Below are 21,041 nucleotides of genomic sequence, written 5' to 3' on the forward strand. Positions count from 1 at the left end.
CAAAATGTTCCTCCATTCTGACAATCTCTGTCTTCCAATAGGTGTGTTTAGACTACTCATGTTTAATATAATTAATAGCTTTGAATTTAGTTTGATCTTTATATTTGTTTTTCTGTTTTTGTATTTGAGGACTTTTAAATCAATTACATTGTTAAATTTATTAGCTATTTGTGACTAAATTTTTTTAAAAATGTATTTGTTTTCATAATAAAAGAAATACATAACATAGTAAATACAGAAAATATAAAAAGAAACCATTTATTTTACTATCCAGATAAAAACTGTTAGTGCATGAGTCCAAATATTAAAAGCAAAAAAATTTGTTTTTCAGATTTGGTGTGCTACATAAGTTGTATAACCTACTTTTTCTACTTTATACTATTTTAGACTCTTTTCTTCTTGTCATTAAATACTTCTAAAATATTTCAAAAATACTTTTTAGTAGTTGTATACTGCTCCATGATTACTATTAACGAACATATTGTAGATCATTCTTTTTTTTAATTGAAGTAAAATTCACATAATCAACCATTTTAAAGTGTACAACTCAGTGGCATTTAGTACATTCACAGTATTGTGTAACTGTCATTTGTTTAATTCTAACACATCTTTATCATCCCAAAAGGAAACTCCATACTCATTAACCAGTCATTCCCTAGTCTTATAACCGCTACTAACCAGTAATGTGCTTTCTGTCTCTGTGGGACTATAATTGTTTTTGCTGAGATGAGGCAAGGTATGTATGTAAATAGTGGTCAAATAATAAAATATATTGGGTAGATATCTCAAAAACAGAATCTGGGCTGCTAGCTAAGAATGAATGAACCATAACTTACTTGGGTCACTTATAGTTAAATTCTTAAATATTCTTTTCTATTAAAGAAGAACAATAGCGTAGCATTATGAGCTCTTAAGTTTGACTTCTAGTCAATGTTATGATTAACAGTGTAATAATCTTCAGGAAATTATTTTATCTTATAATGACTCAGTTTATTCATGAGTAAATTTTTTAAGTACCTACCTCATAGGATTTGAGCGAATTATAGTAGTTAATACATGTAAAAGTTTCTGGAGCTGCATCTGGCATGGAAAGCACTGAATAAGTGTTTGATGCTATCATTATTACTATTAACATTCTTATTGTTGCTATTATTAAAAGGTCTGACTATTTTGTGAGACCTTGTTCAGTAATCCCTCCTCACCTGTTAAGCAGCCTTTACTAAGAAAATATAAAGTGAGTAAAGGTTTTCCTACCTCAGATATCCCAGTGATCTGTTTCTTTGGAGTCCTGATGGGATCTTGAGGGTGGAATCAGATTATAGATCATAAAACCAGAAAGGTATTGAAGATTTGTGTGGCAGAAAAATTTGCAGCTTAATGGACACTGAAAATTATACAGAGAATCACAATTTACCAGAGTAGAAATCTGTGTAGGAACCAGTACTGGGGTAGAAAACTGCAACTATAATTGACAAGTTGCTGGAGACTCAGTGTGGATAAGTCTAAGAGATAAAAACTCTAGGAGTGCCCACAGACTTGTGAGCTTTACCTCAAGGATCTCTCCCAAGTTCTCACAGTGCATACTGAGGGAAAATCCTCTAATGCTTCTGGTAGAAAGGAAAGAATAACTGCTTTGAAATAAGCCAGAACATTCTGTTCTTAATAAGGCCTGCCCCTGGGAAATTTTTTTACCACACTCTAACCTGCTGTGGTCTTATCAGAGACTGACTTACCAGGGGGAAGGAATGTAACCAACTTTAGCAGGCTCTAGCCTACCTTGTGGGGGAAGGGAAACACTCAGCTCCAGCCCCCTTAGCCAACCTAATCCCATCAAAAGGGAGGGAAACCTGAAAAGCACTGGTGAAGTTCACAATCCAGGGGCACAATCTTACCAAAAGACTAAGACCTAATCATAGGACATTTGAAATGCTTCATGTCCCTCTACACCTTCCCACTACATTACTAAGGGCTCTTTTCTGCAGTTCCCCTTATATAGTATATCATGTACAATAAAAAACTTCAATAAAAATTTACAAGGCATACATACTAAAAGCAAAAAACACAGTTTAAAGACACTAACATCATCAGAACCAGAATTAGACATGGCAGGAGTGCTAAAATTATCATACCAGGACTTTTTTAAATCTGTGATTAATATACTAAGAGCTTTAATGGAAAAATAGACAACATGTAAGAATAATTGAGCAATATCAGCAGAGATTCAAATTCTAAGAAAGAACAAAAAGTCTAACAAATGAAGAATGCCGTTAGTGGGCTCCTTAGTAGACTGGACACAGATGAAGAAAGAATTTCTGAGCTTGAGTATATGTCCAGAAAAAACTTTCACAACTGAAAAACAAAGAGAAAAAAGAGTGAGAATAATAAGTGTAACAGAATATCCAAGAACTGTGGGACAGGTATAAAAGGCATATCATACACATGCTTGGACTACCAGAAGGAAATGAAAGAAAGAAACAGAAGTAATATTTGAAACAATAATGATAGGGATTTCCCCAAATTAATGTCAGATGTCAAACCACAGATCTAGGAAACTAAGAGAACACCAAGCAGGATAAAATGCCCCCCAAACCACAAGCATATCATTTCCATGCTGTGGAAAGTCAAAACATAAAATATCTTGAAAGAAGCCAGAGGAAATAAACCAGCATACCAGTAGAGGAGTTAAAGATAAGAATTATATATGACTTATCAAAACCATGCAAACTAGAAAAAAGTGAAGTGAAATATTTTTAATGTTGAGAGAAAAAAACCCCACCAACTTAGGATTCTGTACCCTGCAAAGTTATCCTTCAAAAGTTGACGAGAAATACTTTCTCAGACAAACCCAGAATTCAGAGAACTTGTTGCCAGTAGACCTTCTTGGAAGTAATACTTTTAAACTAAATTTTAAAAAATTGAATTGTGGTTGACATACAATATTATATTAATTTCAGGTGTACAACATAGTGATTTGACAATTTATATACATTACAAAATACTTACTATGGTAAGTGTAGTTACCATCTGTCCCATACAAAACTATTACTATATTCCTCATGCTGTACTTGTTCTCCCTGTGACTGACTGACTTTATAATTGGAAGTTTGTACCTCTTTGCTCGAAAGTAATATTAAAGGCATTTCTTTAGAGAGAAGGAAAATGCTATAGGTCAGAAACTTGGATCTGTATAAAGAAAGGAAGCATAATAGTGAATTAATTGAAGGTAAAGTTAAAATTGTTATTTTTCTTAACTGAGCTAACAGACAATTTGTTAAAAATAAAGAAACAGTGTGTTCAGTGTGTGTGTGTATAAATACATATGCTTATGTATAAGTGAAATGTATGACAGCAGTGATACAAGGGACAGGAAGGAGAAATTAGGAATATTTTGCTATTATAAGTGTTATAGTGTCATTTCAAAGTTAACTTGGATTAAATGTAAATGTACAATGCAAACTGACTACACTAAAAATAAATAGGCATGATTGATATGCTAAGGAGAGAAAATGGAATCATAAGATGCTCAGTTAAAACCACAAAAGGCAGAAAAATAGTGGAAGACAAAAATAGGAACAAGCAACAAAGGCAACAAATAGAAAACAGTAATAAGCATGGTAGATATTAATCCGCTATATCAATAATTTTAAAGCTCAGTAGTCTAAATATACCAATTAAAAGAAAGAGACCAATAAATTTGAGAAGTACAGTGGTCTAAACACACTAATTAAAACAACTGTATGTTGTTTACAAGAAATCTTCTAATATAAAGATACATACTCATTAAGAATTAAGAGATGGAGAAAGATAAACCATGCTAACACCAATCCAAAGAAAGGAGGAGTAGCTGTATTAATTTCAGACATCAGGCTCCAGACCAAAGAAGGTTATCAGGGATAAAGAAGGGTATTACATAAAGATAAAGGGGTTATTTACTCCAAGAAGATAAAACAATCTGTAATGTGCATGCACCTAACATCAAACTATGTGAGTCAAAAATTGATAGAACTGTAAGGAGAGCAAGATGAATCTACTCTTATAATTGGAGACTTCAACACCCCTCCATCAGAAATGGACTGCTTCAGCATGCAGAAAACCATTAAGGATATAGTTGAACTCCCAACACCAATATTAATCTACTAGATATAACTGACATCTACAAACTACAGAATTTGCATTTTTCTCAAGCTCAGATGCAACATTCACTGGGGTAGACCACATTCTGAGCCATAAACCACCTTAACAAATTTGAAAGAGTAGAACTAATACAATGCATCCTTTTAGACCACAGTGGAATTAAACTAGAAGTCAACAACAGAAAGATAGTACTCTGCAAATACTTGGAGATTAAATAACACACTTCTAATTAACACATGGGTCAAAGAGGAAATCTCAGGAGATATTTTTAAATAAACTAAATGAAAACAGCATGTTTCAGAATTGTGAAATGCAGCAAAAGCAGCGCTTAGAGGGAAATTTAGAGCATTGGATGCATATATTAGAAAAGATAAAAGACCTAAAATCCGTAATCTAAGCTTCTACCTTAGGAAACTAGAAAAAGGAGTAAATTAAATCAAGGTAAGCAATAGGAAAGGAATAGTAAAAATTAGAGCAGGAATCAATGAAATTGTAGCCAAAATCAGTAGGGGAAACCAAAAACTGATTCTTTGAAAAGATAATTAAATCAGTAAGCCTCTAGCCAGACTAAGAAAAAGGGAGAAGACACAAATTACTAACATCAGAAAAGTAAGTGGGACTCCACTCCAGATTCCATGGACATTAAAAAGATCATAAAGGAACATTATGACCAACTCTGTGCCCACAAATTTGATAACTTATATATAATGGACCAGTTCCTTGAAATATATAATTTGCCAGTGATTGCACAAAAAGAAATAGACAATATAAGTAGACTGCTGCCTGTTAAAGAAATTGAATCAATAGTTAATAACCTTACAAAGCAGAAAGCACCAGGCTCAGATGAGGTCACTGAATTCTACTAAATATTTAAGGAAGAAATTATACCACTTCTTTAGAATCTCCTCTGGAAGGTAGAAGCAGAGGGAATACTTAATAACTCCTTCTATGAGGTCAGCATTACCATAATACATAAACCAGACAGAGACATTGCAAGAAAAGAAGACTGTAGATCATTATCTCTCATGAATATAGATGCAAGAATCTTCAACAAATTATTAGCAAATCAAATCCTATATAAAAAGAATGCAGACACCATCACCAGGAACAATTTTTACCAGATATGCACAGCTGATTTAACATTCTTTAATCAGTTGATGTAATCTAACATATCATCAGGCTAAGAAGATAAATCAAGGGATTCAGAAAAACCATTTGTCAAAATCCAGCATCCATTCATGATTAAATTCTCAGCACACTAGGAATAGAGGGGAACTTTCTGTACATGATCAAGGACATCTACAAAAACCCTTCTGCTAATATCATACTTAATGGTGAAAAATTAGAAACTTTCCTGCTAAGATTAGAAATAAGGCAAGGAAAAGGCTACTGCTTTTCAACATTGTATTGGCTAATGCAGTTAAGACAATTAAGGGAAACAGAATGTATACAGATTGGGAAGGAAGAAATAAAACTGCTTTTTTGCAGATGCAGTGATTATCTATGTAGAAAATCTGAAAAAATTGACAAAAACTCTTGGAACTAATAAGCAATTATAACAAGGTTGCAGAATACAAAGTTAATATACAGAAGTCAATCACCTTCCTATATACCAGCAATGAACAAGTTGAATTTGAAATTAAAAACACATTACTGTTTATGTTAGCATGCCCCTAAAAAATATGTAAGTACAAATTATAAAAATATTAAAAAGATCTATATGAGGAAAAACAACCTCTATGAAAGAAATCAAAGAACTATATAATAAGTAAAGAGATACTCCATATTCATGGATAGGAAGGCTCAATATTGTCAAGATACTAGTTCTTCCCAGCTTCATTTATAGATTCAGCACAATCCCGGTCAGAATCCCAGCAAGTCTTTATGTGGATATCAACAAATGGATTCTAAATTTTATGTAGAGAGGCAAAAGACCCAGAATAGCCACCTTAGTGTAGGAGAACAAAGTATCAGGAGAACTGGCACTTCCCAAATTCAAGACTTAATATAAAGCTGCAGTAACCCAGACTGTTTGGTACTTGTGAAAGAATAAACAAATAGATCAATGGAATGATAGAGAGCCCAGAAGTAGACTTGACACAAATATTGTCAGCTTGTCTTTGACAAAAGAGAAAAGACAATACCCTGGAGAAAAGATAGTCTTTTCAACACATGGTGCTTAAGTAGCTAGACATCTCTATGCAGAAAAAGGAGTCTATATGTAGCCCTTACATCCTTCACAAAAATTAGTTCAAAATGGATCATAAGCCTAAATGTAAGATGCAATAGGAGAAAATCTAGATGACCTTGGGTATAACAATGACTGTTTACATGCAACACCAAAGGCATAGTCTGTGACCATAGTAGGTCAATGGATAAATAAATTGTGGTACATCCAGACAATGGAATACTATCCAGCACTAAAAAGAAATGAGCCATCAAGCCAAGAAAAGACAGAGGGATAAATCTTAAATGCATATTACTAAGTGAAAGAAGCCAATCTGAAAGGCTACATACTGTATGATTCCAACTCTAACTTTCTGGAAAAGGCAAAACTGTTGTGACAGAAAAGATCAGTGGTTGCCAGAGGCTGAGGGGAGGGAAGGATGAATAGGTTGCACACAGAGGATTTTTAGATCAGTGAAACCATTCTGTATAATACTATAGTGGTGGATATGTGTCATTATACATTTATCAAAACCCATAGAATATAAACACCAAGAGTGAACCTAATGTAAACTAGCAGTGTGGGTCATAATGATGTGTCTGTGTAGGCTCATTGATTATAACAAATACACCACTTTGGTGTGGGATGTTGATAGTGGAGGAGGTTGTCATATATAGAGGCAGAGGGTATATGTATCTTCTCAGTTTTGCTATGAACCTAAAACTGCTCTAAAAATGAAGTCTTAAAAATGGTTATTAAAATGTTTCTCTTCAATAATAAAAATTAGGAAATATTAGCTTTCTGTGTCAAATGGCCTGGAAGGGCTTTCCTAAATATATAGTATTTTAACTAAATATAGATTCAGATTGATGACAGGGAGATGGTACTGCATTTCCAGATTGCAGCAAATAAGCATGAACTCTGGTTGAGTCTTACTTACGCAGTTTGGCGTGAATAAGGGTTCTGTGTAAGAAAGAGTGGAGGATGGATTGGAGTTGAAAGTACTTTTAGGAATATCTGCACCCACTCATCCTCTGGAAGAGTAATAGGTAGCAGACTCTCATGGCCCAGACTGAGAGACCCAGGAGGGCATCTCTAGATGCTCTGTCCCTCAGATGTGAGTATAGTGGTTGACTGCGTTTTGTAGGATTGAGAAGTCCATATGGCCATGAGTGAGCCCTAAAATTCCCTGTGTATGTATGTTGCTACATTTACTTTAGTCTAGGGATGAATAATCATTCATTTCTCCAAAGTTCTGTGCCCAGATTTGAGTCAGGAAAATACTTTGGCCTGTTAAGAGCCTTCAGTGGAAATGAAGGTGAAAAGGTGCTTGGGAAAGGTCTGTAAGATTAAAGAAATTAAGAAGAAAGTGAAAAGGGCAGTGGGAGGGGGAGGGTGGGGAGAGAATGAAGAAACATTTAGGAAGTTCTGTTTTGCTGCTCTTTGTGACTCTGACATGTCACTATGATGTCTGTAATGTAATTCTCTGTGGAGAGAATGTTGTGGGGAGGGGTTACTGTTTTGTTTCACTAGTTCTTGCATTGGTCCAACTGGAATGTGATGTTGACTGGAAGTGGCTTCCTGAAGCCAGAAACAAAGCCCATCCTCTTTTAGGAGGAGGGGGAAGGGAGAACAGAGTTAATGTAGTGTATTATCAGAGATCTCTAGAATGGGAAAGCTTTTACCAAGGATAACTACCATCAGTAATGCTATTTTATACCTTTTGCCCATGATTATGTCAAAGATAGGTTTGAGTTTGCAAAAAAAGACAAATGGGGCTTATGTCTTACTGTCATACTTTTAAATATTCAAAACATACATGGTAACTCTGTGGAAAGGTATGAGAGTTCTAAATTAAGCTTCACTTCAGAAGCATGTGTTCCAAGAGGAATGGCTTTTTTTTTAAACAAGGTGCTTAAGTTGAATTAGGTAAATCAATTAGTAGTATAAAATTTGGCTTTCTGGTCTTTGTCCCTACCACTCCACTGCAACTGCTCTTTTTAAAACACCAGTGACCTTTATGATGCTACAGCCAGTGCTTTCTTCTCTCAGTTCTCAACTTACCTCATGCCTTAGCTGCACAGGACCCAACTGATGGCAGTTTTCCTTGAAACGATTGTCTGGTTTTCCTTTATTCTTGAGGATGCTCTTTTTCTCCTTCTCTTGACCTCCTTATCGTTCAAATAATGCATTCTTCTTTCCTTATATTGTCAGTTGATGGCTGGGCCAGCTGAGCCCCCTTCAAGGGAGGGTAGTCTGTACAGGAAGGGAAGACTGGCAGGAAAGGGTGGAATCTCCACCTAGGAGTTGAGGCTCAGAGGAAGAAGAGAGGAAGGCACCCGGCTTCAGAGATCATCCAAAACAAGCCTGGAGTCTGACAAAATAAGGTTTATTGACATAATACAGTGAGGAAAGGCACTCCTGGGAAACTGGAATGCCTCACAAGAAGAGGGAGGAGGGAAGCACCTTTTGTTAGGTTTGGGTTCCTGCTGAAGGGTTCTGAGGAGGCGGTAAGGTGTGTGGGTTCAGTTTTGGATTGGCTGCTGTTTCTGAGGCAGGATTAGAATGGAGGGTTTATTAATGTTTGGGTGCTGTCGTGAGGCAAGGTTAGTTTAGCAGTTGGGTGTCCTTAGTAATAGATGACGACAGCAAAGCATATTGGGGTCTGTGAGAGCATTTTACAGCTGCTACATGACCTTGGGAAATATGTTTCTTATTTACTTTACACCTGCCTTAATCTCTGTCTATCCTCCCAGTCCAATTAATGGCAGAGTTTTTTTTCCATACGTGACTTCCAGCTTTTGTCTCAGACAAGGTTTTACTCTTTCAAAAGTTCCGTGACACTGATTTACTGTATTTCAGAAGTAAGGATTCTTGTTTCCTAAGTCTTGAAGGAAAATAAGTGATTTTAAAAATGGTCACTATACTTCCCCACCGATCTCTCTCTCTTCCAATTTAAGGTAAAAGCCACAAATTTTTAAACAGGGCATGATTTGAGAAAATTGTGAAGTAGCAATAGTCTCATTGGCGTTGTCATTTTACCTTCTCTTTCTGAGCCCCTCTCCCTGTTCTGGGCACTGAGGACCTTTCACTGTCTCTTCTCACCCAGGCTTTCAGAGCTCTTTTTTAGGTTTTTTTCTTCTCCCTATGTGCACTTGTGCCTGTTGGTTGATTTGATAATGAGGTTAAGGTAGCATAATACAGTCCTTTGAATGCGTTTGCATTTTCAAAGGAAATAACCTGAGAATAATCCTGAAACTAAGAACAAGTTTCTAATGCATATTTGTGGCAAGATGTGCTGAGGAGTAAGAATGGTAGGGAAGTAGAGTTTGAGTAGAGGCAGTGCTTCAGCAATCATGCTGCTGTAGATAGGGCCCAGGCCCCAGAAATCAGGAGTTGTCCTCTGAGGAGCTGATGAACTAGAGTCTGGCTCTACTTTGTTCCCACTTAGGTGCTGAGGTAGGTGGTACGTTGATAGACATAGTGGAAGTATCTGAGTGCCCAGGCATGTATCATGGGAGCAAAGCTACTGTGTTGAATATATAATGTGGAAATATGGACTGGAAGTTGAGTCTAGACAGATTAGTGCAAGGACAATTTGAAGTGCCTTCTTTCCACAGTGGTACACAAATGCTGCTGCCTTGGTAGTTCCAAGAGATAGATACAGGTACATCAGGACCTGCTCAATACTGACCTTTGCACCTCTTACTGTCAGGGCATGTTTCAGTCACTAGACTGTCTATGCTCAAACTCTGTCCTTTCAAGCCTTTCTTACTGAACCTAGGCAGTGCATACCCAGCTTTTCCACAGAGATGAAATGTGAGACCAGAGCTTGTAGCCTGTTTACCTCTTTAGACCCAAGTTGTTTCTTAATCCTCAGGGGAAATTTGAGGTTCCTGTTTGCTTTGAAGATGAATTGAGTTCAGGAAGGATTTGAATCCACAACCTCAAAACCTAGAAGTGACCTCCATGGCAGTCTTCCATGTATGTGCTGACTGAAGCCAGACTGTCTCCTGGTGCTATGGCATTCCTGTCTTAACAACTTTTGGGGATGAGCCCAGTGTGGCTGTGAAGATCAGAAGCCTACAAGATTTCAGTCCTGGCCACAGTGTGAACCACTTTGAGGTATCCTTATAAACTGAATTTTTTAAAGTGGTGCTTTCCCTAACCCACTGGCCTTTTCCCTTGTCAAGTTCCAGACCAAATGGAACCTATTGCTGTGGCAGTTTTTGCTTGCTTTTGAGTGGTTTCTGTTTGCATCCTGTGCAGGCCCAAGGCAGGCTCAGGAATTAGTTAGGCAGTCTCATCCCAACATCCACATCAAGATGATTGGCCATTTGTGCAGTCATTACTTTCCCCCAATTTGAAGACTATTAACTGACCTTTACTGCTCTACTGAGAAGGGGTTGCACTGGACAAGAGAGAGATCCCTCTTACACATAGATCTCTGCATATAGGAGTTACTCCTGTGTCCAGTTGATAAGGTGGTCTTTTTGAAGCCTGTAAAGAAGTTAATCATATGATGGGCCCCTCCTCCCTACCTTGCCTTGGTAGTTCCAAGCTCCCGGCTCCTGGATCAAAGCAGTCTCCTTTGTATCAGTTCACTGCAGAGAGAATGGTTTATATTGGCTCTGTTGCAACTTTACTTCATAATGTCTGAAACAATTTTCTAATGCTATGTGAATTTCTCTTAGTAGACTTTGGAATGATTTTAGATTTACAGTAAAGTTTCAAAGATGGTAGAGTTCCCATATACCCAATTTTCCCCATTTTCATCAACTTATATAACCATGGCTCACTTGTTAGAACAAAGATATCAACATAGGTAAATTACTATAACTAAGCTCCAGACTATTTAGATTTTGTCAGTTTTTCTACTCATGATCTCTTTCTGTTCCATAATCCAGTTTAAGGTTCCACATTATACTTAGTTGTCATGTCTTCAGTCTTCTCTGGTCTGTGACAGTTTTTCAGTCTTCCATGTTTTTCATGACCCCTGAGAGTTTTTAGGAAGGAATACCAGCAAGTATCCTTTATAATGTCCCCCAATCTGAGCTTGTCTGATGTTTTCCTTATGATTAGAGTGAAGTTACGGGTTTGGGGAAGAACACTACAGAGGTGAAGTGCCCATTCAGGGGTAACAGATCTTCACGTAACATCACTGGTGATGTTAACCTTGATTGCTTGATTAATGAGTTTGGTTGTCATTTTCTCCACTCTAAAGTTACTGTTTTTCTCTTTCCTTACTCTCTGTTCTTTGGAAGCAAATCACTAAGTTTAGCTCACCCTCAAGGTGGGTTGGGAGATAAGTAGAATTAAGCTCTACCTCTTGGAAGGGGGAGTATCTACATATATTATTTGTAATTCTTCTTTAAGTAAGTTTGTCTCTTCTCCCCCATTTATTCAGTCATTTATTTATATCACAAAGGCCTCATATATATTTATTTTATACTTTGAGTTATAATCTAGTACCACATAATTTATTTTGTTATTTTATTTATTATTCCAGCTTCAGCCAGAGGTTACTCTTGCAGGTGGCTTCTGTATCCCTGTGACATACCCTATCCTGTTGTTTTTTTTGATGACTTCTTTACCTTCTGGTATTACAAGATGTTCCAGGCTCATCTGGTGTTTTCCATGCTGTAGCCCTAGAATCAGCCATTTCTCTAAGGACCCCTTGTTCTTTTAGAGAATGGTATTTTTTTTTATGAGCAAGTGTGATTTATTATGGGCAAGCAGTAGAAAAATGTGACTAGTGTCTGTAGATAAGTTCCTTCCGTCATATGTAAAGAGACACTATTAAAAGTTTGCTTTATTTTCTATTGAATCAAATACCAGCTCCTTAGGTACAGTTAGAGTTTTCATATGCCTTCCAAGCATTAGCTGTTAGTATCACCTTATCAGAATCAAATAATAAATCAAACCAGGTCACAGTGGCTGTGTCCACATCTAGTCTGTTCAGTGGTCAGAACTCTTTATATGTTTGCTTTAGCCTTTAGCTCTTGGTTGTATCTCCAAATATGGAAGAGCTGAGAGGCTCCTGCTCCCCCAACAAAGAAATTAACAGCAGACTCCAGTTTGGGGGAATAATACAAGCGAGTATCTTGACCAGATAAACCCTGTAGCCATTAACACAGTGGACTGAGCCATGCTGAACTTTTCCACAGGTCTGGCCATACCCACCAAGCCAGCACACACCAAACCCCCATTTCATAATTGGAGCCCAGAAAAAATCTGTTTTGAGACCTGCCGAGTGGTTGTACAATGGCCTCAATTTCTCAGGCAGCTCCACCTTATCGAGGACCCAGTGGTAGGTGGCCTGCACTCCTGGCAGACAACAAAGGGCAGCTCGTCACTTTTCCCTGCTGCAGCGCCCTGCATCCTCCTCTCCCCTGGGTGCCCTTCCTGCCGCACAGCCTGCCATGGCCTAGAGAATGGTATTTAGAAACCACTGAGCACTGGGAATGTTCATTATTACTGGGGTGTCATTACTTTTAGGCCCTTTAAGCAGACAAAACTAGGTATATGCTTACTAACTTTTGCATACAAACATCTGTAATTACTTCTGTGTTGCTTCATCTGTATTTATATAAGATAAACATGAGTTTATATTGATGCTTTTGACTTTAAAGCACTACCACAGGAACTCATTTTAGAATGTCTTCCATTCTTTCTTATTTGTAATATTATTCTTTGGCAATGAGAAACCTTGTTCCCACCACCCATTTACTTATTCAACTCAGTATGTATGTACCCATGCTGTATATGTATTGTATTCCATATCCCCTGGTTTGGTACTGAAAGAACAAAGTTTGTTCGAGTATTATACTGATTCTTAACAATTCTGGTTTAGTGGACAAATCGTGGATGCTGGCAGTTTATGTTTATTATGGTGTGATTTGATCTTAGCTTTTAGATATATGCAAATGTTTTAACATTCTTACATAATCTGAGATGTCTTTGTGTTTCTGGATGGTTCATTAATGTTCCAAATAAAATATTTTCATTTTACTCTACACTTCTGATAGTCTAAACTTAAGAAATAAAAAGGTTACATTCTCTCTTTAGTAATTGATTATACTTTTTTATAAAAAGAAGTTTATACTTATTATTAAAGGCATTACAAGTAGAAGGGACAAGTTGAAGGAAATAATATTTATAGTACCTTTTACCTCCAAAGTTCTAGCTCCGGTGCTTTTAAAAAAATCACCCGAAAGCAAGACATTCTAAAGTTAATTTCTCCATTCGATTACATAAACTCTGTGTAGGCTTGGCACTTGGTTCTACTTTCTTGACTCCTTTTCTAGGATATCCTATTGGCCTATTCTTGATTTTGGTGCTGAAGATCCTATGTCTGTGGGAAAAGATACTATATCCTGGGAAATGGACTGACTTACTATTGTTTTAGTTCTCTAAGTATTTGGGTTCCCAAGTTACTGTTAGAGAAACACAAGTGTAAGTTTAAAAAGCTATACTTAGAGCTGTGACTTCTTAGGCATCATGTAAGTTGACTTCTTACTTGAAGTCTGATGTGAGCCTATTCTACATCTAGACCTCAGATCCTTTATCTAGAAAGCAAAATTAGTTCTAGTAGATGACCTCTAAGATTGCTTGCATTTATGATTTTGTCACCGCAGATAGTGAAATAACTGGCTGGCAGTTCTTATCTCAGTAATCAAAGCATTCTGGCAAGAGCTGGAAATGGTCACCTCCCTGAAACAAGCTTATTGGACCCATCTTTAGTATCTTTTTTGTTTGCTTAGGACATACATACACTATACATGGGATGAGCACATTCTGAATGTGAGGTCTAGAGGTAGTACCTAGATAGCTCAGATTATACTATGTAGAAGGCATGTTTTGATGTTTATAATGACTCATTATAGTAATAACTTAAGAGGATCAGAACTGGAGTGTTTATTGTTGGTGTTTATAAATTAGTGGTTTCTTAAATGACCTTTCTTTTGCAGCCACTATGTAGAATCTGTGAAGAGTACCTAAAAATAGCCAAGGTGAAGAGAGTGCAGTGGCTTAAATATAAGGCCCAGTGAGTTACATTAAAGAAGCTTTAGTTCTCAAAGCCAGAAGGAAATGACATTAGTCTCATATATTGATAACAGCCTTCAGAAGACTCCTTTCTCATAAACATAGTCACCTAAACTAAGAGAATGAAACATATGACCTGTAACTGAATATGCCAAACATATCATGGACTTTCAAAAGGACTTTGGAAAACAAGATAGGTGGAGGACAAGAAATAGGGATTAATGTACTGCAAGACAGGGCATATCCACTGGGGAAGAATGAACAGTAGAGTGAATGTTACCTTTGGTTAGAAAGTTAGGATAGGAGACCTTGGAGTGAATCCCCCTCAGGCTGCCTGTCATTGAATTGCTCTTGAAGGCCAACATCAATATTGGCTTATGAGATTGACTTACAGCCTTGAATGAAAGTCCTCTGACCCACTATTCCCGGCACTGTGTCTCAGGTTTTAAGTTAAGGGACATGCTGCTGCATATCCTGGCTTACAATATTAAATCAGCAGGTTGAACTTCTATGGTACTAGTTAAATGGGATTTACATTTGCTTTAAGAATAAGTGTGTCTGGAATGGATGGGTGCCCAATCCTTTGGGTCACGCTAGTGTTGCTAGGGGCTTTCATGTTGTCGTCCCGAGATGAAAAGAAGTGTAATTCCATAAGTGAACAGCAGATGTCACTGTACCTCCACTTAGTAGAGTTCTGGATCAGCTATTTGGATGCAACCAAGTTCTTACTTAATACAGCTACCAAACCACTAAATGTAAATTGAGTATTTGTGGCTGTCTGACACTATCCCCTTCTTCAGATACAGAATCCAAATTGGAATTTGAGAATAAACACTGCACTAGAGGATTTTCTTCAATTTCCTTCACTAGGCCTTTGCATATATTTTTTCTAGACTTAAATATTATCTATATTTCTGTGTAGCTAACTGATGGAATTTGCCTTTTCCTGTCAACCTTTTCAGTACTTATTTAGGAGCCTGGACAAATTTGCATACTTGTTTTCAGCAAGGTTCACACTTAAAGAAGCATCTTGGCCTTTCTGAAGCTCAATTTTTTAAAACCTTCCAGCAGAAAAGTTGATGTCACTGTTCTCTGAATTGAGGTGCTGAACATCAAAGGAAACTGCCACTCTGTTTATTCTTCCATTTGAATGAACCCTTAGCTTGGGCATTGAGGAAATAAAGAACTGAATTATGACTAAAAGTCCTGTGATGCATCTTTTAAAAACATCTCTTATGCAAGCACCAAATGATTTTTCTCATTTGTGGAGTGTAACAACCAAGCAAAACTGAAGGAACAAAACAGCAGCAGACTCACAGACTCCAAGAAGGGACTAGTGGTTACCAAAGGGGAGGGGTAGGGGAGGGCAGGTGGGGAGGAAGGGAGAAGGGGATTGAGGAGTATTATGATTGGTACACATGGTGTTGGGGGGGCGTCACAGGGAAGACAGTGTAGCACAAAGAAGTAGTGATTTGTGGCATCTTACTACATTGATGGACTGTGACTTCAGTGGGGTATGGCGGGGGACTTGATAATATGGGTGGATGAATGTAGTGACCACAATGTTTTTCATGTGAAACCTTCATAAGAGTGTATATCAATGATACCTTAATAAAAAAATAAATATAAAAAACAAGAAAGGCAAAAAGCATCTCTTATGATTTCAGTATAGATAATAGGGTTTCCTTACAAGACAGAAAGACAAAGTTGGTGTTAAATCGGATTATTTTAGAAAGTCTGAGGCATACTAAATTTTTGGTTTTGATCACATAGATTGTAAAAAAACTTTGAGTGAAATTCATCTTAATATTTCAGTCTTGGTGCTAGTTTATGCTTGTGTCCTGCTGTAAATTAGCTCCTTCTTTTACTCTCTGTTGTCCTTGTTTGAACAATATATGGTTGCTCAAAATTGCCCCCAAAGGGAGAGAGGTGATGGCTTATAAATTGCAACTCTAGTAATTATAAGCATTTTTTGTACTCAAATTATGCCTGATCTGAGTTTTCTGAGTTAAACACATGCAAAATAAAGCAAAAATCACAAAGAACTTGCAGCTCTGGGAACATAGCTTTTAGGTTTCTTTCTATTGGTCATTGTTCTCTGGAATAATGATTTCTACATATGCTGTGCATCAGAATCAACTAGGTAGTTTCATGGGTCTCATCACAGACCTCTATTGAATTTGTACCAGAGTTTGAACTTGACATTACCAAAAAGTAGAAATGAATTCAATTCAAATGTACTCAGCTACTTTGTCAGCAAGCTGTTTAAACTAGCATGTAGACAAGTATTTCTATGGTTTGGGTGCTGTTCTGTGTTCTTATGGTGGCTGCCTTGGGCCTTGAGGATATACCTGGCATTGACATGAGTTGCCTTTTTGTTTCAGATGTCATCTGGGTGATTCTCAGTGTGGAGGTGGGTGGACTGTTAGGAGTAACGCAGCAGCTGTCATCTTTTGAAACGGAGTTCAACACACAACCACATCGCAAGGTAGAAGGAAACTTCAACCCGTTTGCCTCTCCCCAAAAGAACCGACAATCAGATGAAAACAACTTAAAAGACCCTGGGGGTTCCGGGTTCGACTCGATCAGCAAAAACACATGGGCACCTGCTCCTGACCAAACCGAGCAAGATGAGAATAGACTCTCTCAGAACTCTGTAAATCTGTCCCCCAGCAGTCACGCAAACAACTTATCAGTAGTGACTTACAGTAAGGTAGGTGCCCTTGGAGAAGAGGAGAAGGGGTAGATGGTGGGCCTTGGGATTTGTGACACCCCTTCCTGGCAAATTAGAAGCCTAGAATGTTCTTTAAGACTGCTTAGCTCTCCTGCCAACAGCAATGACACAGAAACCTACCCCTTCTCCCCTCCCCGCATCTCATGTCCTGTGGATGTTACCTCATCCACATTTATAGTTGACTACTGTCTCTCTGCTCTGGTTTGAGTATTGAAAGAACAAATTTTTTTTTACTTTTTAGTATTAAAAAAAGAAGTCAAAATATTACCGTACTTCCAGTGTTAATGTATACTAAACTTAGCAACAACCACATCTTTGGAATTTGTTCCTACTTTTTCTTTATTGTTTTGATTTTGTTTTTGTTGTTGTTTTGGGTGAGGTTTTCCATTTTTTTCACAGCTCTTCATCCTGAATATTGTTGAGCCTTCACTTTCTTTGCCTGGTTAGCATATCTTCTTGTTGATGTCTTTTCATTCTCTTATGGCCCATCCACAACCCAAATGATATTTTATTTGGCCCAAGTGATATTTTGACTTTTTACATGTGGGAAACAAGTGAGAGAATTGTTGTGTTAACCATGGTTTTAAATATTCTAATTGGTCTGAGACCCTATTCCAGGTGTTTGATTTCTTGGTCTGTTTCTCTCTATGCTAGCTGATGAAACAGCATCTTCCACACTCTGCTAAGGTGGCGATGGTTCCTGGTTGTTGATTTTAGTTGGTTGAATAAAGCTCTGATGCTGAAAGCTCACTGTTGTGGGCGGTTCATGTGGAGTTTGTGAGCATTCCTATGCATTCTTCTCTGATTAATAATGCTATGTATTAGGCCCAGCATCCCACCTATATAAATCATATAACTGTTAAGTCTTCCCTTGCTTTGTGTTAGCATTTACCCTCAAAAATTTTTAAATAAAATTGATGTTTCTTTGAGGGATAAATTGTTCTATTGTTAAGAATGGGATTTTTCTGATCAATGCTTCATCTGTGGTCTAGGTCAGGAGGCAAATTGGGAAAAGAAACCTGGTGATGTGAATCAGTCCTTTTTCTCCAGTCTAGTAAGAGGAACTTCAATCAGTAGTAGTGTAACAAAAGATTGACTCATTGGTCAATTGGATGGTCATTATAAAGGATTCTGTGGATTCATGTTAGTTGTAAAGGCTATAAGAGAAAGTAATTGACAAGACAGTAAATTGCCTATATTTGAGGAAGACTCTTAACACTGTGATAAAAGATTATCTAAGCTCATATTTCTCTAGATTTTTCTTCTTTAAATTTAACCTTCCAGAGTATGACTGTTCCTGGTGCTAAGTGAGTCAGGCCCTAAGGTGAGCATGCCCTCTTAGAACAGGAACTTGAGGCAGTTGATTTTAATGGGAAGATGAGAGTTGGAGGGGGCAAAAGCCAGTTGCTCCAATGCTTTCTATAATGGAAGCCTCTTCACTCAACTGTGCTCCCTGGCTTAGCCATTGCTGTGGCCTTAGAAGAGGGTTGGTGTTCCTAGCCAGGACACTGCACTCATCTTCTTGTGTAGTCCACCTGTTAGTCATTTAGGACTTTGGAGTCTGATGCCTTTTAACCAATTCTGTGATGGCTGTCCTGGCTGAGGGCAGGGGTGGGGGTGTCAAAATGGATCACCTGCCAGCCTTGAGGTCCTACCATGCTGCTTTTTTGTGGGGAAGGCTGGAGTATCGTGAAGCCATGAGATACTTCTTGAGGTTAATGACTTCATGATATGTTACCTGAGTTTTTCATGAACTCTGGAGAATCATTTAGAAGTAGCATTTGCAAGAACCACAGAGAAAAGATTCTAAGGAGATGATATCTAAGGAGACAATTGGCTATTAATGCATTGAGAATGTGGCACTTAGATCCCAAAGAGAACTTGGAGCTTCCCTTTTTTCTTAAGCAGGATCTTATTCAGAAAGCACTTACATAGGTATCCAACAAGTTCTCTGAAAGCATTTCTGGCCAAAGTTGAGTCACCTCCACTTCTTAGGACTCCTTAGGAATGGGGTAGGAATGGGGTAGGATGTAGACAGTCATCAGTAAGTATTTAACACACCTGTGCACTGTTGGGAGCAGTGTGCTTTGTTCAGTAAGAGACTGGAAAAATAAGTTATCCATCCTAGCTGTTAGCTACAGCACAGTAGGGGAGATGAAACATGCATAGAGCAGTTAGCAATTCAGTCTGGTTGAAGTATGGACTTGGTCAATATAGAACAACACAGTCAACACATACAGTCTGTATGTATGGCTGGGAGGGATTGGAGAAAGAAGAGATAAAGTAGAGATGGAGCTGATGGAAAGGGCTTTCCAAAGGATGGACAGATTTGGAAAGGCAGGAAGGCCAGTGGTGTGGAGAACAGTTGAAGTGTTGAGGGCAGAAGGACTAAGAGACATGTGGTTAGGAGATGTGGGTGACAGACGATGGGAAATAGGTTCATTTGGTTGCAGTGTGTTCCTTTGAGGTGCAGTGGATGAAGTACTTACAGATGGCTTTGGAAAGAACTGGGGCTATATGTAAATGGATATCTTAAAGCAGAGTTAATTCATAATTCTGAACATTTTAATGTAATTCTTAAGAACTATGTCTTAAGAATATAGACTTATTTTTAAAGCAGGCGTGCTTGAGGTTCCAAAGGCTATACTAGACAAAGTGATGAGATTACATGTCCTCCAGATTTTTTTTAACTTCTTATGTGCCAGTTGTGCTGCCAAGAACTTTACATATATCGTCTCACTTTTGATAAGAAAAGAAAAGCTCTGAGGGGCTAAGTGACTGTACATACAGTATCAAACAGCTGGCAAGAGGCAGCTGGAATTCAAATCCAGATGCCACATTACTGAAACATATTAGTAGGTGAACTGGACTTTCCTTAGATCTTTCTGTTGGTCTGGAGGCTGTGTTGAGCAAAAGCATTAACTGAGCTAATGATCAGTGTAATCAAGAAATGAGAAAAGCAGAGCTGAAAAAGGCAAGTGGCTCTAATGTAAACTGAGGATTGCCTGTGACATCTTTTTGATGAGATCCCCTATTTGTTTGGTCTTAAAGAGTAGAGACTTCTTTCCTGGGGTGTATAAACAGTGTGGTATTAATAATAAATAGCACCCTTCTATTTACTACTTAAGAATTTTACTTATTTACTTGTGAATGAGTGGAAAGGATGGAAAAGGCTCCTGGGGCTCTCTCGACTTGGGACCAGTGCTTTCACTTCACCCAAGTGCCATCTTTATTTGGATGGGTGGGAGGCTGGCTGGTGCCCTGGTGTCAGGGATCACTGCATTAACAATAGATTTGACTTACTCTAAGGAATTCCATGCCTGCCATTAAGGCCTGGAAAGAACATGATGCTCTTGGAAGCCCATGACCACAGTTTTAGTAGGCAGGTATAGTTTCCTGCTGCCTCCATAGTTACAGTTTAACTTGCTAAAGTTGGTAGGATGAAATTAAAAGATTGCTTCATGCACCTGCTCTATGAAGACTGTGTGAATGTGTCAACATAATCGCACATCTGTCAGTGCTAGGAACTGGACACCCCTGGAGCCCTTCCCCAGCTGCCCTTGAATAACCATAAGTTCTCTGGATTCAGGGCTCCATTCTCCGAGGGGGGATCTGCGTGGGAACGCCTGCCCTAGCACCAACCCATAACCCACAGGGCCTGGCCCCTCTCTGTGTGAGTGTTGTCATAGTCAGTCAGAAAAGCAACTAGATGCTGACCTCCAAAGATTCATAAATCTGACTCCTCACTTTTGTTAGGTATTGATTGACCTCATTGTCAACTCATTTGTGGCCAGCTTGTCCCAGGTGAATAGTCAGATTGAGTACTGGTAAAGGTTAGACGCTGTTTTAATGAACCCTTTTTATGTGATTAGCTTAGGAGCCTCTGAGGACAGTCATGGTAGGATAGGTGCTTATCCTGTTAACCCAAGGCTAGTCTTGCCCTGAATTCTAGCTAACTCA

General features: G+C 38.1%; 1 protein-coding gene across 4 annotated transcripts in view; it reads left to right on the forward strand.

Annotated features, from left to right (window-relative positions):
- The window catches only part of ILRUN (inflammation and lipid regulator with UBA-like and NBR1-like domains), a 98,846-nt gene that overhangs the window by 63,137 nt on the left and 14,668 nt on the right, over positions 1-21,041 (forward strand). For 2 of the 4 annotated variants that reach the window (XM_037000719.2, XM_017663096.3), the window contains exon 4: positions 16,732-17,060. In XM_037000719.2, coding sequence (XP_036856614.1) covers positions 16,732-17,060 — 329 coding nt within the window. The remainder of the gene's footprint in view (positions 1-16,731; positions 17,061-21,041) is intronic. The other 2 variants (XM_037000720.2, XM_017663097.3) reach the window with 1 other exon arrangement.

Source organism: Manis javanica, chromosome 16 (assembly GCF_040802235.1).
Source record: "Manis javanica isolate MJ-LG chromosome 16, MJ_LKY, whole genome shotgun sequence".
Lineage (NCBI taxonomy): Eukaryota > Metazoa > Chordata > Mammalia > Pholidota > Manidae > Manis > Manis javanica.